This window comes from Pithys albifrons, chromosome 3 (assembly GCF_047495875.1).
Source record: "Pithys albifrons albifrons isolate INPA30051 chromosome 3, PitAlb_v1, whole genome shotgun sequence".
Classification (NCBI taxonomy): Eukaryota; Metazoa; Chordata; class Aves; order Passeriformes; family Thamnophilidae; genus Pithys; species Pithys albifrons.
In genome coordinates this window covers 20028080-20055032 of record NC_092460.1, presented here as the reverse complement: position 1 = coordinate 20055032, position 26953 = coordinate 20028080, and the positions used below count along the sequence as shown (strand labels likewise).

The following is a 26953-nucleotide window of genomic DNA, read 5'->3' as shown; positions in this document are numbered from 1 at the left end:
CTCTGTATACAAAGGAGCTTTTGCCACACCATCACTGTTTTTCCAGAACAGTCGCTGTTTACCTGGAATGCACCAGTCTCAGTGCACCAAGTATTGCAATCTTTGACATCTAGATATGATATTGGAGTGTATGTCTTAGTGATTCATATTGCTAATGCATTTTCTTCCTTTCTACCTGTTGCACTGAGAAACTTTCAAAACTCAGTTGTACCTGCTGTCTATAATCTGTGTCAAATAAATTCTTACTAACAGTAACATCTGCCACAATGGTAATGGTCTGATTAACCTGTGCCTATATGAACCAATTTTCAGTCTAACCATCTCCATATTTACCTCTTCCATATAACTTTATACAGTTTTGTAGTCTTATTTCCTTGTTATTGAAGACCTGAGACATGAAGAAGTTCAAGATCAAGGCAGCGTTAGAATATCTAATTCTTTTCCTTCAGTGATGAGATTAATTCCTATTTTTTGACCTACAAAACATGAATGCAAATGTCTTGACCAAGTCTTTGCATCAGGAATATGTTTGCTTCTTAGTAAGTCAATACATTTCTAGTCCACTCTTTTGCCTTTCAATCTGTCTATGGCATCTATTCCTTACAAAAATGAGAAAAAAGATGTTGAAAAGGTAGCATGCCTTGGTGATGACCTCAGAAATAAGAAAATCAATATTGTTTAACATAAAATTTCTGGATTCTCTAGGTTCTAGTTAGAACTTATAGAAGACTCATCTGATTCCTAAACTATTTATGGTCATTGCTCTCTACAGTCTTTTTCAGGGATCGTGGTTTCCCCACAAACGTGTTAAACATGCAAAACCTGTTAATAACCTTTGTTAGTAACTTCCCTGTATTATAAAGCAATTTCCTAAGATAATTAAAACCAAAAAAATGCCATATTTTATATCATCACTCAGGCAGGTTTTAGGCTGATGGTTTTTGGTGTAAAAAAAAATCAGATCCTCCTTTTCTCAAGGCATCCTCTTGGAATGTTGAACTGTGGTGAGGCATTTGTGCATGAAGGCCCTAAGCACGCTGTACTAATTAGCCCAGCTAACTTGTAACCATCTTCCTCTGGAATCATCCTTTGGATTTCCTTCCAATCCATCCACCAGAGATTTAGTTGCCTAAGTAGGATGTCATCTTTGATACAGCACAGCTGTTTAACCTTGGACCAGACTTACATGAAATGTGCTACAAAACACAATACGGAACTGTATTTTTCAGTGTAGGGGGATTCTCGCTGGGTAAATGTGTTGTATGAAAACTTATTATGAGATAGCTAAAGTGGTACTCCTGATATAATTAATACCTGCTTAACTAGAGCTCACACACTGCTGGTAGTATTCATTTAAAGCATCTCAATAACTGTGATTTATAAGGCTGCCACAAAGACATCCATTCACACTTTTACTAAGTGTGATTCTCTTCTTGAATCAGTGAACAATGTTAGTGTTGGTTTGTTTTTTTTAACAGCTGTACTAAACTAATTTTGTCATTGTCTTAAAGGTTTTCTCCATGTTAGACTTCACAGGAGATGTTGCATCTTTACCCTATATCGGTATTTAAGACAGCAACATAGGTCTTGAAATAGAAAACTATGTAAAACTTAAACTGATTTTAACTTTGTTACTTAGCAAGATTTTCAGAATTAGATATTCCTCTAACTAAGCACCTATTGCTGGCCATGACAGAAGAAAGAACAACATACTAAATTTCAATAGGGGAAGCTGTTCTTCTCTTTTTAATATTCGTGACTCAAATACAACGATTTGTTCTCTGCATTTCTGAGAAATTTATTTTGTCCTTCTTTACATTATTGCAGTGGTCAGTTAAGTGCGTTTGCCTGATCCAAAGTGCTCATGATTTTGTCTTTGAGTCTTGGCATTGTTTCAGCTGTTCTGTTTTGTGTTGTACATCACATTAACCAGAATGTACTAGAAATAAGTTTTGTTCATTTAATTATGTAAATATTTGTTCCACTTGATTGTACTTGGAGGCTTTTGCTTATGCCAGCCTTGATGTCCCATTATGTTCTAGGGAAGATCTATTGTGTTTTACAACTTTAAATTTTTTAATGTGCTTACGGTTTATATAGAACTACGTGGCAAACGTATTTTTAACATATTTTGCCTTTCATATTAAGACTAGAAAGGAGAAGTTATAACGAATGTTCAGACTTTCAGCTCATTAAAAGACTTTTCTTCTCTTTTAAAAGACTTGAATGTTTAGAGAAAAAGGTGCTCCATGTTTAGCAATGCTGATTACCAACTAAAGAACTCCAGTTTCACACAGTCAGTGGTTTTGTAACCATACATTTGTTATATGGTGGGGTTTTTTAAGAGGCATTGGAAGTTCAGACGTAAAACCTTTGATGTGTCACTATTTCAGTTCATACTTCACTTTCTCTGATTTGGGGTAACTATGACAGGAATTTGCTTCTGGCCAAAAAATAGAAAAATTTCATTTTGCTAGAGTATTTTCTGTAACTGTTTTTGAAGACAGCCATGATTTTAAAATATTATCTTTGCAGAAAACAAAATAAAACCCCTACAAACTTGTCCTACCTCAGGATATTTACATTTTTGCTAATAATTCATAAACAGAATTTTAGGAACTGATGTAAAACATCAGGGCCCATTTTTATAGGATCACACACTATGGTCTTTTTTTCACTTAGAGCAAATTTGCATATAGGAGACAGTAATGTAGTCATGGAAAGGTTTTCTTCCCTTGTATACCAAGACTTTTATTCTTTTTTCAATATGTAGGATTAAATCTTACCTATGAATAACAAAATGCAAGACCAAAAGTGGATAGATTTGCTTTTAAACATTTGAAAAATTTGAACATGTGAAGGAAAATTCAGAACTCTTAAAAAATATGAGTAGCATTAATCATATTAAAACTCATCTAAAAATATCACAGGCAAAAAAATGGAGTGCATCAATAAGAAATGAAGGAAATGTTAAAGGGCATCCTTATTCTGAGTCACCAGTGCAGAGAGACTAATCAAATCTTCCAATAGCATGGCATTGATAGATATTAAGCCCAGGATATCTCATTCCACTGGCAAACTACTAATACAAGATCTGAAGTGATAAGGGAATTATGAGCAATAGAGATTCCAATGTAAATAAAGGAACTGCCTATTTCTTTGCCTGTGGCTCTAGTTTCCATTATAAAACTTTGGCTTTATATGTTTCTATCATCTGTACTTTTCATAAGTACTTATTGGATACCTTAACATACAGTATTTCAGTTTCCTTTCATTTATTGTGAAATGATTTTTTCCCTGTTTCTCTGACCTTCCCAGCATTGGAGCTTTCCTTTCCACTACTGCTTACAAAACTCAGTGAATATTTTTGTGGATCACTTTATTCTAGAATGATCATAAGGCCTGTTAGTCACTGATAGTTCTTCTGTGCAACTGTAGGCATGAATGTCTGCCACTTATAGCTGGCGTACAATGAATATTATTTCATAAATCTAAGAGAAATATGTGCTCATAAAATTCAGGTGCATAGACAAAAGCCATGTTGTAAGAACTGATATAATTTAATGATTTTTTCCGTAACATCCTATATTATGGAAGTGGAAACATGCCCATTTAAAAATAGAGAAATTGCTTAAGCAAAATCACCAAACTCTGCTATTTCCCTGACCAGGTAACATCAGCATGAGGATCCACAGTAAAATATCAAAAAATATTTCATTTGGTACAGTAGACATATAGGCACAAAGTCACTAATCAAATAGGGTAACAGGTTTCCCACAGCTGCTATAATAGCTAGAACAACTTCCAAATTAATCTCAGACACATGTCTGTAATATATATATATAAATTATTTTATGCATAGTGAAAAAATGATACCTTCTATGTTTTGCCTGGCCATCAACTCTGACACTTGCTTCCTACTTTTAACTTTACATGGTTTCAGCATCTGTGTATCTATGATGGACAGCCTTTTCTCCTGTCATGGGTTTTGATAGTTGCATTCTGTTGTGTGCTTTGATCCCCAAATTCTGTTTGGTTTACTTATTTTTGTATTCTGCCTCACTGATACCTATCTTTACTTCCCTTTGTTAACTCACTTCATTATACTTAACAAACAACTTTGAGCATGGATTAAATACCAAGAGATGAAGACCTACAATTAATGTATATTAATTCTAGTTACGACTGTTTAACCTCCTTTCTACAGGCATTAAAATTCAAAGTTCTGGTAAAAAATAAAAAAGTTGGAACTATTGAGGAAGGTATGCTCAGGACAGATGATGATACTGCTGCTGAGACTGAGGATGTGTCTGAATCTGGAATGTCTGATGAAGACGAAGAGTCAGATGAAACAATCCCTATTTACAGAGGAAGGAGTCACTCCAAAAGAAGAGGAGATCAGAGAACTGCAACCCCACCACCTCCAAAAAAGTCAAGGGTAATGTTTGTCTCAATTGAATATAGAGAACCTATAGATGTATGTCAGGGTTTTTTTTAAAAAAAAAAAAAAAGAACAAAGGAATATATTATCTTAAAATAGAGACATGTTTTAAAAGCAAGATTTTAAAATTATTTAAAACAATGCATTTTGAAATTATATGTTTTAGCTCAAGGCTTCAGAGTTTTCCACTTCTTATAAGAAACTCCAAACTGGACCACATTTTAATATCCAACTAGAAAGCAACCGTTTCCTGTGCTCCCATCTTGATCTTCAACTACACTTTTCTCTTTGAAGTCTTGTGCTTGTCCCAGGTGTTCAGTACCATGATAGACCTAAGAAAAAGTTGCCCAAGAGTTTTGTTGGTCTCAAGGTCCTCCTGGAGCTATAACTGCTCCTTGTAACAGTTCCTGATGATGACAGATGGAGTTAACTATTTATTCCTGATGTCCACCAGTCTATATTTGAGATTTTGTGGAGTTTCCACTCCTATATTTTTTTCTGGATTTATGCATGAAATTAGGTGCACAGTTGTTGTTGTGCTAAAACATTTTTCAGATCTTAGAAAAGGTGTTTTTACATTTAACATATAAGTAGAGACTTAACATTATTTCCTCAAGAGAGTGTAAACATTGGATGTAATCTCTTTGAAAGTCAAATTGAACTTACTCATTTTTTAACCAAGTATAATTCTCTACCATGGAAATCTGTCGCTTCATCAAGATTCAAACTGCTTTGTTCATGTTTTTTAAGACATCAAGCCTCACTCTGTTTCCAGACACTGTTACACATCACGGTCTAATTACCTGACTGTGGGTAAACTGGCAATTCTCCTCAGAGTCCAGTGTTCCTGCTGAGAGGCAGTGTCTGGCTCTTATTCTGTGTCCCTTTCCTTTAAATGATTTGATGGTCTTTGCTTCTTCTATTTCTGTCTGATAAAGTGGAAAAGGAAAAATTCTGAGGGAGGGAGGATGGAGTCCTCTTTGAACAGGAGAGGCCAGCTTTCCAGATAATAGAGACAAATGTATTTGTAACATCATGTTAGAGACCAGAATATATACACCATACTCTTGATCAAGAGTAGCAACCACAGGTATCTGGTCATGTTTCACAGGCAGAAGAGAAAATGGCTTCCAGGGTCCCACACTGTTGGAGTATTTCTCCTGAGGTTCCATTATATTGCTCTGGGGGAGGGTGAGAGATATCCCAGTGATGCTGTTGGCTTTGCCTGCCACATCCAGAGTTGTGCTCTTCAGGACTTCTATGACAGTAAATGCTCCCCATGGGACATAGCCCCAGAATAATTAATGCACTTGAACTTTGCATACTTTAAGAGCCATGAGCAGGCAATCTCTATTGTTTTGTAAGATGAGATTTTGCCTTCAAAAGCTATAATGGAATGTAAACATTATGAGCATCACCAGCTCTTTGCTGGGTACTGCTCCTGCTTACCTCACAAGTGATGCTGAGGGAAATGAAATGGTCACATAGTACTTGACAGTGAGAGAAAAGACCCTGGTAAAATCTCAGTCCCTTTGCTTTTGTTTGCTTGATAATTGAGCAAGACTAAACAAAGATTTTGGTGAAAGAAGTTTCCACCTTAATTAGGAACAAAAGAGTTTTCTTAACTTCAGAGCAGTGCTTGGAGGAATATGCCTATGACTAATTTGCTTGATATAATAAAATATCCTCCAGTTATTCTACACTTATTGGTTGAGTTTATGCTATTTATCTTTTTCTAGTACTTTCTGTATTTAGGAATATAAAGTTTGATGTATATTTTAAATGAGTAATGTTTAAAGCCATGAAAAATTACGTTAATTTACATACCAATCTCAGAAGGAGGAAAATTATAAAGCTACCCAAAACCCCACTGTGATAGGAAGACTGGCAGCATCTCTCCATTCACCCTATAATTGTTATGATAAAGATGGACACAATAACCTTAACTGTCTCTGACTGTATCAATTCTCACTATTAAAAGTCATAAATTCATTAACTGTGACACATTTTCTCACACTTTATGCATACAAAATGATCATTTCTCTGAATTAGTAACAACAATAATAATAATAATGTGTCATTGTGACTTTTTTATTCTTTCATTATTCATATGATGGTTATTAGGTGAAGAATGGACAAATTGACATTGAGTTGTCAGATCTTGAGATTTATACCAAATCTTCAAAGTTTGTGAGCTTTGATCATTCCCTAGAGAATCAGAAGTTCTACGAAAATAATTCAATCGAAGAGTCTAAAGCACGGATACTTGAAAAATGCTCAGGTAATTTAGTTTGATATAATCAGCTAAAAGTTACCTTGTTGCTATGGCTCATTGCCTAAACATGGGAAGGGTTAAAATTTTATGAAACACATGCATCTGATTTTACTTGGTTGTTTTTTGTAGTACTGTTTTAGAAATGTCCTTTGTACTGCAATTTTTTGTGTTTCAGTTGGTTTTGTGTGGAAAATTTAAATTCAACTTTCTTTTAATTTAATGTGGTTTCATAAGAACATATATTAACACAATCGATGAAATTAATTATTGCCTCTTGAGTAATTGTTTTCTGCATCAAATAGTTTAGCAGTTACAGCCAATACCTGAAAATGTTTGGAGATTTACATTCCCTCCCATGTGTGGCCTCAGCTTTCACTGGAGTTGAGCATGGAGTCCCCCTGGCTTTGGGAGATCTGCAGATAAGGCTGAAACAATGGATAAACCTCAAAGCAGGCTGTTTGCTCCATTGCGCCAGACCTTTCATGCCAGCCAAGCTGGATTATTTAAAACTCGTTCTGTGTTGGAGCATCTCCATTTGGTGCAGCCAGTACAGTGCAGCCCCTGCTGTTTGAACTCCAGCTGCCTGCCAAGAGCCTGGAGGGAGTGTTAAGGCCAGAGATCACTGACCATGACAATGAATCTGCCACATGCCCATTCACTCAGGGCCAGTCCAGCTGCCATCCACCACTTTGTGGAGGTGATTCAGTGGTTGGTTGGGTGAATGGTGCTGGATGGCACCAAACAAGTAGGATTTTGCCAACAGACAGTTCTCTCTGGTTCCTCTGGCAAGCAAACCAACACAAAAGGAGTTCCACTGAAAACAAACAAGCAAACAAAAAAACAAACAAACAAAACCCCTGCCAAACCCCCACCCAAATAAGCAACAAACAAAACCAAAACTAAAAAAACCCCGCCAAAATTAGGGTGAAAGGAGGATGGAAAGGATCAGAGTGATGATCCTAGAAATGTAAAGCTTTTTATTTAATTACTAAAAAGGAATCATGCAGATAAAAGTCCCATGCCTGTATTGTTTATGCTTTCCTTCCCCATAGGGACAGAACACAGCTAGTAGGAAGAAAACCAACCCACTTGGATAGTTATAATCTTCTGAAGCTTATAAAGTAACCAATTAAATGTCGTTTAAAAATGTGTTATTCATTTATCTTGATGTTATTCAGTCATTTTATTTAATCCCCAAAACAGCAAATAAGTGAAGATCATCTTGGGATGATTTTTTTTCTATTGAGCTACTAAAGAATCAGGGGTTTTTTTGAGCCGTTTCCTGTTGTTATGTCTTAGTTTTCCATGAGAACACATTGGGCTTTAGAGTAAAAATCATATATTTACCTAGAAAAGAGGTGAAGAAACAGAATATTTAAGTGAAGGAATGATCCTTGGTTACTGATTTAAAAAAAAAACAAAGAAAACACAATACACAGAAAAACAATTTAAATATACATAAAATATCAAGGTTTTAAAATGGGATTTTAGGTGTATGTCAGAGTGGTCAATTTATCAATGTTAAAATAGAATATGTTGGTATGATATTGAGTAAAAATATTACTGGATCAGATTTATTGTATTTTTATTATTATTTATTTGAATAGACTCTTTTTAATAACAAAGTTTTTCTTACCAAGCTTTTATCATTCTGTTTTTAAGCTAAACAGTTCATTTCACATACCACAAGATTTATTACAAGAATTTACCCAACTGGAAGAAGAATGGCCTCTTCAAATTATAGTCCTCTAGAGTTCTGGAATGTGGGATGTCAGATGGGTATGTTTGTTTGCAGAAACTGTTGCATTAATAGCTTTACAGTGACAAGAGGCTTTTTGCTTCCAATAGCATCAACTTCATTTTGTGTTATGTAAAGTTTGCCTTCAGCCTACATATCCTAGCAATTTTTAATCCCTAGTTAAATAGCTGTATCTTATCCCAAATATGACATTTATGATATTTTATTAATTTATTTAGTTATTATTAGTTTATTTAAACAATACAACATTTTAAAGCCTCCGTTACACAGCAATGAAAGTATCTTCTGAAAGAGATGTGAGTTTTCAATGGCTTTCTGTGACTTGAGTTGCACAGATGCAGGAGACGTGGGCACAATTAATAGTGGTGACAGGAATTCCCAGAACAGGATATACTGCTGAAAGGGTGCAACATAAATTTAGCATCTTAACTTCCAGTCCAAAGTTCCCTGAACAATGAAATAAAAATAACTCCTGCTTCTCTTAATCAAAATTATTAATTTGAGACTGTTAAAAATAAGCATGACTTCTGCACTCAGCAGGTTTGAATAACCTTTCACCTGTAATCATTTCTCCCTTTTTAATGGCTTTAGAGATAGTCTTGCCTTCATCTCTTTGTTCTTTGGTTTAAAGGATTTGCAATTACAGAATATTTTGCTGTCTGTTACATCTTCTTCAGCCTTAGGTAGAGAACAATATTTTTTGCATCCACATATATATTCTATCTTTCATTCTGAGTCTATGCCAAGGACACCTGAGGGAGACTGTGGGGTGAGCAGGGCATTTTGCCTTAGGCTCCCAGTTTTGAGAGGTGAAAGGTAGGGTCTCACCTTGTTATGTTAAAATCCACACTCATCCAAGGACAGGCATAGATTTCACTTTGCCTGTAGGGCCCTAGAACTTATGTCACCCTTGCTCCGGCTTTCCATTTTCTTGTTTCCTTTCTCAGCTTCCAAAATTTCTTCTGTAGCTAATTAGCTTCTCCAAAACATTGTTAGCAGTATGGAAGTTCCACACAATCAGGACTGTACGTATTATCATATTTAAACCCCTAATGAATCCCCAGCTACTCTCCTCCAGTTATAAAACTTAGAATGAGCATCATGCATCAGCTTTCACCGAGATTGCTGTTCCCACATCTGTGGCCCTGGCCACAAGCAATGGGGGACATCCTCAAACCTCAATTTCTTACCCTTTGCTGTCCCCACCCTGAGCTGTGCCATGCTGTTCACACTGTCAGTGCCATGTGTAGAGGTAACATGGGAAATAGAGACCAGAGAGATTGTGTGAATTTGGCCACTCAGTGCTGACTGTTCCATGAAGAACTGCAATTTCCTCAGAACCACCGTAACTCTCTCATTGTCACAAATTCTCATCCTGGCTTTTATGCTGAAGTACAGTTTTACAACTACAGTAGGAGTAAAAAAATTACTAGCTAGTATAGATTTTGTTTATGTCTGTGTCATTAAGAATGTTTTTTTATAGCACAGATTTGGACTTGGGCTGGAAGTATCTTGCCATTATCATACCATGTGAAATTGGTTAGATTATATTCTGTCCTTGTGGCTGATCCTCACTTACTGTGATGTCATGCTGTTGCTGGGTTATTTACCTGGGGTGTTGCACTCTATAGCCTATCCACATTGCTATTAAACACTAGTAAGTTTGTTTCATGCTTAGAGGAAGCACTAGCCAGAGGTCCTTTATTTAAAATTGAATTAATCTCCAGGTTTATCATGCTGCAGTTTACTAGTTTTCTTTCTAGCCTGTAAATCTCCACGATTATCTCTGCGAAAAATATCCATTTGTTGGATCTCAGACAGGACTGAAGTCTTTCAATATGATTACATTGACTGTTTTATTTAGAGTATACTTTAATGAAAAGTCATTCTAAACATTAGTATGAAAAACAAATGAATTTTTGTGTAACTGGGGGTTTGGGCCCTTTCCTGGAAGAATTGAAAATATGCAGGAAGTGCTTAGATTTGTGCTCTTGGTCACTTCATTTGCATCTTCATTTAAAAAAAAAGCAAACAACAAACAAATTTCATGAGAATAGGCTGATTAAAACAATTCTCAACATATATCATTTCCAAGGCATGTTAGATCTATTCTTAAGTCCATACTCTGTTTTAGATAACTGGTAGAAATTTAACTGCTCTTCACAATGCAACTCCCAGAGCGAATATCAGGGAATATTCTGCTGATGTCCTTCTACTGACTTTACACAGATTTTTTTATTTTTATGTCTGTCCTGTGTCTGCATACTCCACATACCCTTCCCATCTCCCTGCCATTGTACTTTACATCACATGCACAGAAGTCATCCCTCCAGATCCCTTCTACGACTTCCCTAAAACTGTTCACAGGACTCTCAGATGCCTCCTATGTTACCTAGTCCCCTTCCTCAGCTCCTTGCACCCGGCTAGCTGAAGTTCCTTTAACCTCCATAACTGTTCTGGCTTGGCAAAGAAAATAAATTAGGTTTTGTTCAAACCTACATATAACACTACCTGTCAGGCCTCTGCATCATGTAATGCTGAAAGTTGAGCTATTCCTTTACTTAGTGATCGACCCAAAACAGTGCCCTTTTCTGTACCTTACCAGCAATTTTCCCTAAATTGCTTGGAACATTTTAACTCGGAGCAGCCTGGCATTCAGCTAAAGCAGGATGAAACAGTCCAATAAGCTCAAGATTTGTTGGGGCTGAGGATGAGATGTGTAATTGTGTAAACCTAATTTCCAGAGGAAGGCAAGTTAAAACCCTCAGCTAAAAGTATAGAGTTTCCATGAAATCGCTCTTGGATATCACTGTGCACTCCATGTCCATTCTCTGAAAATTGAGACTCATAAGAGCAGGATAGGTTTTGTGAACAAAAAGGTCTTATGGAGAAAAACCTCTTTTTATAGTCTGTGAAAATTAGTATGCCTCCTGCATACAACTGCAGTGTGGCACTGGAAAAAACTGGTTTGGTGTATCCATAGCTCCTTTTTTATTTAGTAAATAAGATAGAATGTAAAGATTAATGCAGGGAAAGAAAATTCAGGACAGTTATTTAAATAAACATATATCAGTTGAATTATATTGACCGAAAAAAGCAGAGCAAAAAATCCAAACCAAAAGAAACCTTCAGTAAAAACAAAAGCAGAAAGACTTAAATATCCTTTTGGATATGGCCTTTGCATGCAGTAGGAAACATTATCCATGTATCAAAACACTCTACAGGAATCACCAAAAGATGTCATAAGTTATATGCGAAAGCCATGGCATGGCAGATACAGAATTTTGTTTCAGAAGAGAAACAGAGCATCTGCTTTCTGGAGCACTCATAAAAATTTATAGGCTACTGTGAAAGTTTCACTGCTTCTTTGATGGATTTTTTTCTTACTCTAGGTTTTGGTTTGGCCTGTGACATTGAAATGCAGCTTGGCAATTTTGTCACATCTGTTTCATGGCTCAATCTTGTGTGCAATACTATGACAAAATATGGTAAAAAAGAACACGTAAAGAGAGGAGGGATAAGGAGTTCTCTATTTCTGCTTTTAACTTCTGAAGCTACTTAGGGAAAAACCCCACACTTATTTAGATCCTGGTGTGCCTTACCTGTGCAACTTAAAATGACTCATGTCTGACCTTGCTTGGGTTCTTTGTCAATACCTGTATTATTGCTGTTTTCCTAATATGGTTTTAACAGTCCAAAAATTCTTCTTTAAGAAGTCAAAACTACATTTATTACAACCTGGCTAATGAACTCAGCTGATAAAGTCTCCCTGTTTTATTTCCTCCTTGACTGAGTCTTCTTAAAGGTGTTTTAACACCTGCTTGACAGGGGAGCATGCACACAACCTTGGAGGGCCAGGCACTGTCTTTGATCGACTTCATATGACTCCCTCTCTAACATTCTTTCCCCTTCCATGTTTTCCATATCCTCCAACTGCTGCAGAAATGTCTCTGCATAACCTAACATAGATCTTACTAAATAGTGACGAATAATAGGCTGTGAAAAGATAATATTAAGATGCCAAATAAAGAAGTGTGTTTATTATCAGCAAATTCGTGCAGCTGGAAAATATTCCACAGCTGTAATAGGCCACACAGCCATCCTGGTTTATGGACCTCCCCCAAAAGGTTGCTTTGCCTCTTACTGTCCATAAGTCCTTGGCCCAGTGGGACAGCAATTAGACTTGTAGGCTCCAGGGATATGATTAATCTAATACTCCCAGTAAGGACTCGTTTTTTTTAAATGTTGTCTGTTAAACTTCACTGATTTGATCTTCACAGGCTGTAGTGGGGCAGCTAACTCAGGTGCAGACACCTACACGTTAGGTGGGATGTTATCATTCAGTATATGAAGCTCCCTAAATGCACTCAGCTTTCCTTTGGAATGGCTCCAAGGGCTGGGAGTTGTTTTGAATGATGGTTTCACGTTTCTCCTGCAGAAATGTGTCTACTGCCAGGTTTATGAAAAAGCTCTTTACTCTGTAGCTTGCTTCTTTTTAGGCAGTTTTTGGTGTAATAGATACTGGAATTTCACTTAAAAGCAAGAAACATTGAAATTTAATTTTATCAGTTTTTCCAGCTACCTTCACTTCAGGCAACCAGTAGAATAGTAAATAATTTAGCTGAAATCCAGTAAGCTTTAAAGAAAGACAGAAAAAATTTTCAGGGCCACAAATGTCTCTGAAATCCTTGCTGATCTTATTCTAAACTATGTCAGTGACTCAGACTAAAACAGGAAAGGGAAGCTGGTAAAGTATACGGTTCTGCTGAGAATCACAAGTCAAACAAATTTTAAAAATTATTTTGGAATAGTATCTCTTTAATGATGAATGAAATCAGTTAAATGACAAGCAAAAGAAGCTCAGACTTGAACTGCAGTGTAACTTTCAGACTGACACATTAATTAGATAGCAAAAATCAATTTAGATTTTAGATCTGATAATGCTTTTGGTACTTTTCCCATGAGAACCTCACAAGAGAGGATCCCTAATTGAAACCACTCGCAGATATACTTGGACAATGGATGACTTTTAATCACCCAACATGTTTTTTTCCAGTAGAACTACTTGTAATTATGTAGGAACGATGTCATCAATTATGAACTGTATGGCTGAATTCTTAAAATTTCTAAGGACAGTATCTTTAGTGAAGCAGTATTGAATTGGTCCAAAGACAATAAAAAAAAGACTGACTGCCCATCCTAAGCATGTTATGTCAGACAGTTATGCATTTTATCAGTTCTCAGAAGACTAGTCCCTCTTACAATGGCAGAATCCCTCATGTTGTAAGTCATAAATCTGTAGAATAAGAGCGAGCATTTCAAGATATGTCAATGACAAAGCCAGAAATTATAGTTAAGCTTAATAAAATTTGGACTCTGAATAGCAAAACCTGATTTTATGCTATAAGTAAAAGCAAAAAATACATACATCTTGACCAACATTTTTGGTCAGAAAATGAGATGAGCATTTGTGTGCCAAAATTTATACTATCCACTTAAGTCTGCTCTGTGTTGTAAGGGAACCAATCACTTTATCCTTTTTTTTTTTTTTTGGGTGTGTAGACCAACGTCCTTGTTTGTAAAGTTTGGGTGGGATCTCACTAAAGACGCCTGAAGACATAAAAAAGAAAGGCTCAAGGCTAAAGGGATGCTGAGGGCACTTAAAAGACTGACTTTGGACAGTATGTCCTCAAGCCTGAATTAACAATCCCCAGAGATGGCAGTGGGGATCAGAGTGACATCTCAAGACAACACCAAAATGGCAAGCACTGCTCAGAGCCGTCTAAGGAGGATGCTGTAATTTGGCAGAGAGCCCTAATTATGCTGGAAGCCTTTCCAATTTCTCTGATAGATACAGATAAAACCAGTGCTTGAGAAACACCATTTTTCCAGGTTCCACGTTCTGACCACTTGGTGATGGAGCACATTTTTCCTTGCATCTGCTATTAGTGAGAAGGGTTTAAAGGATATTACAAATGCATTGCATTTCTCCTGTGCAGACTCCATCAGACAACATATTAGATTTACTATATTGAAATTATTATTCCAAGGGAAATATTAGTTGTACTAGAGCACATTGTGATAGTTAATGCTTGCACAAGGCTTAGAAATCAGTTTTGTACTTATCATTCAGATGATGATGGTATTACCATATTTTAGTTTGATAGAATTTGTTTGCTACTGATAAGAGATCCTCTTGCTATGTAGGCTGCTTCCATTAAATGAATGCTTGCTGCCTGGTATATGGAAGAGGTGACAGTTTGTCATCATGATACAGTTTGTCCTTTCTTCACGTCTTCATTTGGTTTTAATGTAATCTGATGACTGAATATCCTCCCTTTGCATCCAGACTTTCAGTCAGCTCATACACAGTCTGCATTCCCTCTATTCAGACTGTGAAGGAATTTTTTTTTAAAAGCCACTTTCATCCTTTGGAAAAATAGTCATGTGGAATACCCAGATATGTGAGAACTTAGAATCACAGAACGGTTTGGCTCAGAAGGGACATTAAAGATCACCCAGCTCCAACCTCCCTGCATGGACAGGGGCACCTTCCACTAGATTAGGTTGCTCAGGGCCCCATCCAACCTGGCCTTGAACACTTCCAGGGATGGAGCATCCACAGCTTCTCTGGGCAGCCTGGGGAGCCACATTTACACTCTGTATTCTGGGCAGCCTGTTCCAGTGCCTCACTACCCTCAGAGTAAAGAATTTTTTCCTAACATCTCATTTAAACCTACTCTCTTTCAGTTTGAAGCTGTTCCCACTTGTCCTGTCACTACATGCCCTTGTAAATAGTCTCTCTCCATCTTTCTTGGACTTCTGAAATATTTCTGTAAATTTGGGCAGTGATGGATTGGGTGCAGCTGTGAGCTGCATATGAGAAGAAAGGATAGACTGTCAGTGCCCAGCTGGGAGGGCTAACATGGAATGGAAGCAGTGTCTTCAAATCCAGTCACATAGATCATTTCATAACCAGTGGCCACACACCAGATCATTAGGATATGGTCCTGTTTTCAATAGTATTTCTCTGTCTGTGTGGAATTCAGTTCGAATTTTAAATATTTAAAAGGCACAGAATCGTATTGCATTAATTGTGAGTGGCCCATTTAAAGAACATAACTGGAAAGAGCTCAGGGGATGGCAAAAATGCTGATAAAAGGGTTGGAAGTTTGATGTATTTTATCACTTTAGGCTTAAATGAGTGAGGTAAATCATGGAGATAGGAACATCAGCAATGAATGCTTTTTACATATGATATTTTTTGAAATGGCATGAATTCCGAGATGCATTTTAAATGACATAAAATGCAATTGAATAGCTCATATCAAGAAAAATGGGTGACAAATGTGTCCTTAGCCATTTTAAAATCTTCCCTTTTAAAAGGAGAAAATACACTAAATTTTATAGAAATAATATAGCTAGTAAAACTGAGAAAGAAAAAAACCAAAAAATATAAAATGACTATTTAAAAGTCCCAACAGGACTATTCATTGAGAGGCTGGACCACAGAGAAAAGATGAGCAGCTTTCCTCAGCTGCCTTCGAATCATAGTTACAGTGCTTTTTTTTTTTTTACAAAGCTCTTGCTTTTAGTCTATAAATCAATTATGTCTTGAAGGGTAGTGCTTATGGAAGGCACTGTATTTGAATATTTGAATGTTAGGTCTGCAATTAGTTGTGGGGCTGACTTTAGCTGACTACTTGTGATACAGAGGACTGAGGTCAAATATGCTCTTTGTGTTCCTCTGTACAGCGTGGATTGGTTCATCTTTTTGGAACCAGGCAATTTCCTAACTTCCATGTGCTACATGAAGTTTTGTACACCCAGGGCCTGCTGGGACAGCTATGGCAGCTTTGGTACCTTACAAGATGACTTGAGCATTAAAAACTCTGAGCTGAAGCTGTTTTGGCCTCATGGTCCCAGGAAGACTTAGATCCATTTCAGATGCAGGAATCACACTGAATAATTCCTTTGCTCAGGGGTTCCTCTAAGCCCATGTTTTGCCTTGCTATTTTGATGTCAATATTAAAAGGCTTTCAGAGCTTCATGAAAGGACTGAGGAGAAAGTTTAATGTACACAGTGCTAAACTTCAGGTGCCTGTCCTTTCCCATGAAAACCATATATTAAGATTATGTACTGCTCAGACGGTTTCATTATAAGCACATTTGGGCTTCTTTCTAAAAGAAATCATCAGTTTAAAGCTCTCTTCATATATTCATTAAATTTCTACTGTTTCATAAAACAACAGTACAAAGGAAGTTATTGGCAGTACTGCTCTTGAATTCAGCAATACTAAAATGAAACACTGGGTAGAAATTTGGTCTTCCCTGAAGAAAAATCTTGCTAAGCCCACACTGCTAGGCATAGGCTTTAGCTTATGATCCTTGTCATTTCTTGAGAAGTGTAACGATTATAACTGCATCTGATTAAAAAAGAAAAACTGCGCATCAACAATACACCATAAAGCATGTCCTGGGAGGCTCCAGGCAGCTGCAAACCTTGCAAATAGTTGTAGTAGAGGTTTGCATCTCAAAGAAGAGGATCTAAATTTCACATTTGCTTAATCAGCTTAGAACTTGCAATACCGAGAAACCAGTAGGTATATTAATACTACTCTTCTGTGTGTGTTTAACTTATTTTAAAGTAAAATTAAATTAAGTGAAAACATAGTGTTGATGTCTGAAGATATGAACCCATAATAACATTGCCCTTCACTTGTGTTGCAAAAGTAATTTTCCTAATATGATGAAATGCAAAGTATTTTCCTTTGCTTGTTTCCGTTGTTACATCAGATTTTCCTGCTTAGTAGCCTATAAAGCTTGGCAAATTTAGCAGTAGTCTCATTATGTGCAATCATGTAATTTGTTTCATCATGTGGAAGCTGCTATTTGAAGCTATGACTGTTCAATTTGCCTAATTTCAGTTACACTTTTAAAACAACATATTCTGAGTATGGCCTAGGAATCATCTCTGGGCTGAGAGATCTTGGGTTGGGTTATCTGTAGATCACAGCAGGGCCCTCAGGGTTGCAGATCTGTAGCATCCATTGCACAGCTTGAATCAATATATTATAATATGACAAGCATCATATTGCACCACATTTGGGTCTGTTTCTGGATGATGTGTTGAGTCATAAAAAACAAATTGTGAACCACTGCCAAAACCTTACCAGGAGAATACTTACCCTGTTTAGAAAAAGGCAGTGGTGTGCAATGGGCAATATGAATACTCTGATTTCTGTTGTCAATGGTAAAAGAATTCCTTTGCATATTGATGCAACATCTATCTCTGCATCTATATTAACATTTAGTTCAAAGCAAGAGTGCATGTTGTGTTTTGTTGTTTGGGATTTTTTTGTTTGGGGTTTTGTTAGACAAGATTTCCAATTATTCTTACTTGCTGCATGTTTGTTCATGATGCAAAGCAATCTCTTGGTTCCTTTCAGTGAAATAGATGATGCACTCTGGGAGCAATTGATGTGTTCCAGCCATTTACTGGTTTTGAGGCCATGGAACCATCCCAGAGCTCTTCTGAAGTAAACCCATGTAAACATGTGTAGTGCAAACATCAGGCCTACAGCACCAGCTGCCTCATTCCTATTTGCGTCACTTACTACAGAACATTTTAAAAAGACCATCAAAGCAGTGAAGAAACAAATAATTTTGGCAGAGAAAAAAATTTGTGCATTTTCCACATGAGATAAGGATTTTTGAATTGAGTGAAATCTTCATTCTATACATTTATATTAATTCATAGGAACACGAATTCTTTCTGAATTACTTTGAGGAGTCACTTCAACTGCTTAAAATCTTTCTTTTTTTTCTTACCAAGCCATCAAGTAAATGACTTTTTATCCTTCTCTATTTAACACATGTCATGTTATCACTTCACTGATTTGACCTCTGCATTTTCTATTTTGAATGTGGTAGGAAGCTCTGAAGTACTGGAATAGGGGAAAATTTCATTAAACAGGTCTATTTCAGTGTTGAATTTATGTCATGAATTACAATAGCCTGTTGACGAGGAGTGTGTTATTTTATTATTGCTGCTGCAGCAAACCAAAAATGTTTTGAACTGCCAAGGAAAGGAAAATCTGTCAGGTGTATTCTTACAATAATCACCAGTAGTGCAGGATTAAGCTCAAAAGAGTATGCTCACATAAATTAAGAACCCTTCTAAAATTGTTTCTATAAACTTATATGTATTTGCACTGAATATTCTAACTAAGTTGAAGCTCCATGATCCTGTGGGTGATATTGTTTTGTGATGAATTCTGCACCATAGCTAAGGTTAGGTGCAATCCTATAGTTTTGCCTTCTGCACCAGAACTTTGTTAGCAGGGTTGGGGAGCAGGGTCTTGCTGCTGTAAAGAAACTGGTATGTGAATTTAGAGGGGAAAAAGATGTCTCCTTTCATATTCTCCAAGGTCTAATTTAGAAAGAAAAGGGAAAACATATGACATGCTGCAATGTAAAAAAGATCTATAGGGTAATTCTTAAAACATGGTGCAGTTCTAAATAGTGTACTGCTTTCGTGCATGAACAATTCATTAACGTATGCCACTAAATTTAAGAGAAATAACGGTGTCTTACAGATGAATTGAAAGATAAACCTATTTTAATCTCATTTGCATTTTTTTTACTATTTGTTTTATATAATTGTCTCAAATCTAATTCACTAAAATCAATACTTATATAATTTTACAGTGGCCTTAAACTTCCAGACACAGGGAATACCAATGGAACTGCAACATGGAAAATTCCTGGACAATGGAGGCTGTGGCTATGTGCTGAAACCCGAGTTCCTGCGGGACCCCAACACAACATTTACACCACAAAACGTGGGAGGACACAGTAAACCAATGTCTCTGTCCATAAGGGTAAGATTACTTAATTGTTGGTTTGTTTCATAAAAGTGGGAAAAGAAAGGTTGTGTCATTCAGATGTATTTGTTATCTATTTCTGCTTTCTCATTTTATCCCCGTTCCTGGTTGTCGGGAAGATTTTTTTTTTTTAAGATGATGATAAAACTCTCATATAATATCTACTGCTGCTTGGGTTACTTATGTTTTCTAAAAATATGTAGGTGTTCAGAACTTATAGGAGTTTGTAAAAATACATGATTTTTCATGGTCTTGTTTACAGAAATATAAATAGTGTAGATGTCAAAGGGACTGGTCAGTTGTGGTTGCGGAGGCTGAACTCTGAAAACTCAGAAACCAAAAGTGCCCTTTTGGTGTTTTTTTCTTAAAATATTAATAATACCACATGAACTGTTATTATGTTAACTGACAAAGGGAAATGTTCAAAGTTACGATAGGAATCTTTATGCCTCTTTTAAGTTTCGTTATCTTCCTATGCATACATGAAAGACTATTTATCATCCTAGAATGGTATAAATAAGTGTGAAAAGAGGGATGACTTAATAAGCCTTTGAATTATTTCTGCTTCTCACAAATTAAAATGGGATTTACTTCCTAAAAATATTAGAAATACATGTAATTTACAAATAATGGGTTGGAAAACTCCTTTTTTTTTGAGGTCAAGTGGATGTTTTATAATTGTTCACTAGTTAGAAAACCACCTTTTCACAATGAAAATTTGATATTTCTGATTGCACAGTACACTACTTGCATAAATGCCATTTAATTAGCATAAAATTAGTGTATAATTGCTATTTTGTTTCTTTCTGAGACATAGAGGGTGGAGATAAAACATTAGTTAATAACAACTATAAAATAGTTACATAATGCATGTATCTAATCATGAACATTTTAGTGTCCTGACAGTGAGCATACAAATTGTGAATAGACATTGTTGGATGATTTCAAGCAGCCAGGCAAACACAACAATTATTTTAGCCGTTATTTGTATAAAGCTGGAATTAATTAAGATGAGCAGAACCCCTTAGTTGTCTTCAATGCAGGAGACAGACAAAATCACTGACAGTGGGAAGTAAATGTCTGAGTGTGGAAGAAGCTGGAAAAGAGAAAGGCAGATTTCCAGACTGAGGACACAGAGTGGGATTACAGGCTGGATAGTGCAGGGTACAGAGAAGCAATGGGATCCCATCAGCTCAGGGACTGTGGAGCACAGGGAGCCCCATTCAGAGTCAGCAGCAAAACCCAGGAAATGGTGGTTGAAGACGAAACAAAATCAGGAAAAGCAGTTTCTGCTGAAAAGTAGCTACTAACTTGATGACTAAGAAATTACTTAACAGAAGGCAAAGATATAAAATATCTAGAAGCCAAATCTCTCCAAATGACTGAGAGTGAATCAAGCAATGAAGAAAAGGAAACTGATAAGTCGCACAGGCCTGATTTCACTGAATTCAATATCCTCCTTAAGCTGATCTGCCACAATTCCCAACAACAAGGACCCTTCTTAGCTCAACATTTTTTACTACTCTGTATTTCTGCTTCACCTTGGGTCTCCCAAAAATTTATTGGATGTATGGATTTAGATTTTTTTCCCACCCCATGTGAGACTTAGACTGGGCCTAGCAGTGGGCTAGGGGTGTGATGCAGGCCCTGGCCAGTGGGGCTGCATTTTCTTCATGGCATTCAGGATATGGCAAAGAACCTCCCCAGGTTCTAAGTGGGCAGCCCATGAGTGATTGCAAAGCTTTCTAGTGAAGGAGGTAGTTATTTTTTGGGAGGAAAGGGGACAGCATCAGTGCTTGCTGAGCCACTGCTCTTCAACAGTTCAATCTAGAACTTTTCTTGGAGCAAGGTGTTCAAGAAAATACTTAAGCAAACGGTGGAATTTGTGGGGGTTGATGTTTTGGTGGTTGACAGGGGAATAAGAGTCTCTATCATGAGTTTTGCTGCTTAGTCCTGAGACAAGGAGCAGGAGTCTTATATTTCACCTAGGCTTGCGAGGTTGTATCTCTCTCGTGATACATTCCATACACTGATTTCTAAAAGGTAGATTACGAACAGATGGTTATTCTGTCCTAGGTGTCCTGAAATATAGGCAGAAAGCCGACAAAATTGTAACTTTCATAAATCCTTTCTTAGGCTGGGTGTCAGGTTACAGGGCAGTCTGAGGCAAAATTTCTAGGTAGCTAACTAAATTAAGTAGAAAAGCATCAGGGAGCTAGCTTACTAAAATACAGAGTTTCATGTGTTACTGTGCAAGAGAAGGAACACAGGTGAGGCAGTCTGCTACATACCCTGTAACACAACGCTGATGTCACAGGCATGTTAATGCTGGTCCACTAGATACAACTAAAATTGGAAATCATGAGCTTGATATGAGAAAATGCAAAAAAAAAATCATGAAGCTGATTCCTCCAACATTGTGATTTTGCATGCTAACAGAGTATATTTTTTACGTCTAGCTATTGAATAAAAATTTGAATGTGAAAATTATTATTTAAAGCATGATATCAGATTTTATTTTTTTTTTCACAAAGAGAATGGTGACGCTGGAAAAGGTTGTCCAGAAAAGCAGTAGGTGCCCTGTCCCTGCAAACATTCAAGGTCAGGTTGGACAGGACCTTGAGTAAACTGCTGTAGTTGAAAATGTCCTTGCTTATTGCAAGGGGGTTGGACTAAATGACCTTTGAGGGTCCTTTCCAACCCAAACCATTATGACTCTATGAAATTATCCAAAAATTAAATGGGAAGCACCATATTCTTTTTTTCCTAGGTTTAATATGTATTTTTAGAAGAGTTTATGACTGATATATACCGCTTATAGTAGTTTCTTAGGAAACAATTATTTCTATTATGGCTACTATATATAGTCAATTCTTACAGTTATTTCAATACATTACAACTTTAATTTTCCAGCTCATCAGTGGTCATCAACTGCCACCCAGCACCAAGTCGAAGACTAACAAAGCTGACCCTTTCGTACAGATAGAAATTCATGGTGTGCCAGAAGACCAAGGAAGGAGGAAATCTAGTGTTGTCAAAAGCAATGGTGAGCATCAGTCTGATTCTCTTGATTGTGAACAAAGTATCATAATATTTTACAAGGAATTACCAGTTTTGCATCCCAAGAGGTTGTTATAAACTTACAGAAACTTCAATTATTTCTCTCTAGACAAGGATCTTCCGGCACAAAATTTGTAGCAGTTTGTGCTATGTGCCATTTTTGTCAATTGGTAGGTTAAAAAAGCACAAATTCCTAGTTAGAAGCACTTTCCTAAGGGAAGATGGAATTTTTTTTACACGCTGCTGTCACTCTGGACAGCTGCTGAGCCCCACAGAGCTGATTGCCTGCTCTCCCCAGTTTGGATGGGGAGAGGGGTGGAAGAGCAAAAATGAGAAACTCTTTAGTTGAGATAGACACAGTTTAATAGGTACAGTAAAAGCTGCACACACAGGCAGAGCAAAATGAAGAGTTCATTCCCGCTTCCCGTGAGTGGGCAGGCACAGAGCCATTTCCAGGAAAACAAGGTTTCTTTATGCATTGTGGTTAACTCAGGAAGACAGACTGAATACCTGTGTTTCCTCCTTTCCCCCAACTTTCTTATGCCAAGCATGATACCGTATGATATGGAATATCACTTTGGTCAGTTGGGGTCAGCTGTCCCAGTCCTGTCTCCTCTCAAATTCCTGTGCATCCCAGCCTGCTCACTCGGATGGGGAGGGTGTGTTGCAGCATGACAAAGACAGAAGTCCTTGATACTGTATAAGTCCTGCTCAGCAACAGCACTTTGGTCAAAAATTCAAAACATAGCACCACAGAGGTTGACATGAAGCAAATTAACCCTATCCCAGCCTAAACCAGTACACTAATTGGGAAATTTAATTTTTTTTTTTTTCTGAAGAAAGTTTTTTAGCTTCATCACTTACCTTATATGAAATTTCTGGTAGGAGTAGTCCCTTAGTTGCTTGACAGGTGAAGAATGTACTCTTTGTATCTGTCTTCAAGCACTCTCTTATCTTTTTCATATAGATCTTGATGTCTCAGACTACAAGTTTCCTACGATTTCTCTTCTTCTGCACCTCTGTCTTCTATTTTGCTTTTCTCTTTTTTTTTTTTTTCCCCAGAGATGGCTGCTATTTTAAATCAGCCCCTGAATTTCTTGTCTCTGTATGAACATTGCTCAAGACAAAGCAACCCTCTCCTGTTCCATATCCTCTTTTTGCATTGCTAGTCAAGTCAACATTTTACTACCTGAATTTATTTAGCTCCCACCTTATTTACAACACTGTAAAAGGAGAAACTTTGGCACAAACATGAAGCTATATGTCTATATAGACATATATAGGAATTCTCTGTCTATAGGAAAATCTAAGTTGAGCAGAGGTTCTTAATCTGGCTATCCTTGCTCTATTTTGCTCTTCTAAGAGATGACACTGACTTTCTTAGGCTTCTGTTTTACAGTATGATAATCCTTGACAAATCCTTAGGAAGGGGCTGGCCTGTATACTATAAACAAGTCCCAGGCTGTCTATGTTTGTTTCATTCTCAGAGTTTCCCACTGACAGTTTTAACTCCATAATCTACACGAAAGATGTGATCCATGTAACCCTGCAGCCAGTGGGAGTCTCGTCATCTATTTAAATGAGCACATAAATCTAGGGAAGAAGAGTGAATCTTTACAATTCAGACTAGTGATAGCAGATACAAGAATTCAGTTATTAAGTTAAAAAAATAAAATTGTATTTTAATCCTATTTTCTTTTTTCATTAGCTTTAAACCCTAAATGGAATGAAACCTTCTCTTTTAACATCCAAGTTCCAGAACTAGCAATGATACGCTTCTGTGTGGAGGACGAGCTCTCTGTGCTTAACCATGAATTCCTTGGTCAATACACTTTACCTGTGCTGAGCCTGAATACCGGTAATATATTTATGTGATCTCAAAAAAATCTGCAGAATTCCAGGCTTTTGTCATTACTGTAGCATTGTGAGAATGCAGCATTGTGTCTATTTTCTAGAGGATTGTATAACTATATGTAAAAATGGCATTCCTTGGTTTTGGAATTATGCAAATCTCTGAATGCAAATCCAGGATGTTGAAATCAAAATAATATTAATGACAGCTAATTAGTCTTACTGCAGTATTTCATTCTAGATAGAAACTGCTCAGATGGTATTTTAATTCATTACAAGAAGTGAGATTAGTCAAAACTGCTGTGAAGTTCTGTGCACTTTCTACTCAGTTAGGCTCAAACAAACAAAATTAAAACAAAACAAACCACCAAAAAATCCTCAGATAACCTATCTGCAACTTTTCAGAGTGAAGAACAAAGACTATAAATTAGGCAAAATATTTAAGATATTTTCCTTGCCAGAGTTTGTATTGTTATACCAACACAGATCCTGGAACCTTTTGTAATGAATAGGCTGCACACAAAGAGCACACACAGAAGTCAGTACGCCAAGGAGAAAGGCTTAAGTAAAATGGCTGTTTACTACATTGGGTTTCTAAAGCTATTTCTGACAAAACAAACAGCTTTTATTAGTGAATAAAGATGTGAAGGCACAACATTTGAGCTGGCAACGGGCACTGTGCCTTTTTTATTAAACTTAATGGGATTTTAAATGGCTTTTTTTCCCTGTGCTCTAAAGTCATAAAGCTCCTTGTGATTCTTAGTTGAGGTTGAGGAGTTATGGAAGAACAAAGACATTACTCTTAGAGCACAGTTGTTTTTCTACAACATAAATTTTTACACTGATAACCTTTTACTTTCCTTATATTTGTATATTTCCAGATAATGGAAAAACCCAACTCACAATGTCTGAGACATTTAAATATCAGGCACTGATGTTCACATATGCCTCTAAAATCACTGATTTGGGCTTTTTTCATACATACAATTTTTCCATGTGGCTCCAATGTACCTGTATGATTAATTGTAGTAAAAAATGAGGGATTCATGTTTTGGAAAAGTAAGAGTATGCAGATTCTACAGCAAATATTTTGAGTGGAGTAACACAAAATGCTAGGAAATGAATGTAGGTACAAAAACTGTAAATGCTGACAAAAAAATTGCCCCAATCACCACCTAACACAATATAAAAAAATGTAATTTGTTATAAGGATGCACAAAGGCATAAATGAAATGCTTCTAAGAGGTGAGGTGATACACAATTTCAAAATTTATTGCAGTGCTTAGCACTGAGACCTCTAAAATGAGGTCTGGAACAATGGTTTGGCTATAGGTACCCAAGCTCTCTAAACGGTGAAATGGGAAAATAATGTTCTTGCAGTGGGAGTCACAGCAGTCTGTACTTCTTAGGGAAGAACTGCCTAAAATGCTGACGAGTGAGCTAAGATTTGTCTTATTCTTCAGAGTTCCCATTGCTTTCATCTGTACTACAGGACTGTCCCTCTTTCCTTGGGATTCATATCCTGAGGTGGCCCTGAGGGCAAGTTGCTTCCAGAGGCTGAACAGCGCTTACATCTTATTTTGCCTTTGACAGGCAGTGGGACAAAGTTGTGCCATTGCCATCCTCCCCCAGAGTTTCTTTTGAGAGGATTTAAACCTGTATCCTCACTGCCTTCCTTTCCCCAGCAGCAGGCACCCACCTCAGCAGACTACGCCGGGGAGGAATGCTTGTGGGCCAGCTGAAGCAGGATTTGATTTTTCATGCAATGATTATTTGGTTTCACAACAGAGGGCTCAAATTGAGAATAATTCTCTGTCTCAGTGGTTAAAGGCAAGTGGAGAGGGATTGTGTGCTACAGTCCCTGTCCCAGTGAATCTGCTGTGTATAATACTAAAACAGGACAGGAATCCAGTTATTGCCATTACTATCATGGGATCCAAGAATAGTTAATTATTTAATGCAAACTGGAGCAATTTTGATAAGAAAGGGAAGCTTTACTTCTCTCAGGACACTTTGTGGAGCATTTTGTAGGTAGAGGCTTGAACAGTCTTCAGAAATTAGTCTTAGTCCCTGAAGTGTATCTTCGGATAGGAAATAAACTGAGTCTTCAATATATTGTGTGCATGCCCTAAAAACTGATCTCAAATGTAAATTGCCTGGAACCAGTTTTGCTGTCTGCTGCCCAGAAGCTGAATCTTAGATACCAGGGGAACTTTAGGTTGGACATCAGGGAGAATTTCTTCACTGAAAAAGTGGTCAAGCATTAGAATTGGCTGCCCAGAAAGGTGGTGGAGTCTCCTTCTCTCGAGGTGTTTAAAGACAGAATGGACGTGGCACTTAGGTCTAGTTGACAAGGTGGTGATTGGTCTTAGGTTGGACTTGATGATCTTAGAGGTCTTTTCCAAGCTAAATGATTCTGTATAAAAGAACCAAGAAATTCCAAACTCAAGTAAATGAGGGTCCCAAAGACTACATAAACATCCAGACAAATCTAAAGAAGGATTTTGAAAACTGCAGTTCGGAACATAGATATTTATTCAAAACAGAGACTGCAGCTATTTATACATAGATAAAACACAGAACATCTTTTTAATCAAAAGTGACATTGTTTATTATTATGAAATAATAGGCATTTAGTAATATAAAGCAATACAGGAAGGGGTTTTGAAGAGATTGTTTTG

General features: G+C 36.9%; 1 protein-coding gene across 1 annotated transcript in view; it reads left to right on the top strand.

Annotated features, from left to right (window-relative positions):
- LOC139669926 (1-phosphatidylinositol 4,5-bisphosphate phosphodiesterase zeta-1-like) overlaps positions 1 to 26953 on the top strand; it is a 46186-nt gene that overhangs the window by 18535 nt on the left and 698 nt on the right. Inside the window, exons 7-12 of the mRNA XM_071550889.1 lie at positions 4208 to 4438; positions 6566 to 6722; positions 8379 to 8495; positions 19186 to 19358; positions 22275 to 22407; positions 24130 to 24279. Of these exons, the coding sequence (XP_071406990.1) occupies positions 4208 to 4438; positions 6566 to 6722; positions 8379 to 8495; positions 19186 to 19358; positions 22275 to 22407; positions 24130 to 24279 (961 nt within the window). The remainder of the gene's footprint in view (positions 1 to 4207; positions 4439 to 6565; positions 6723 to 8378; positions 8496 to 19185; positions 19359 to 22274; positions 22408 to 24129; positions 24280 to 26953) is intronic.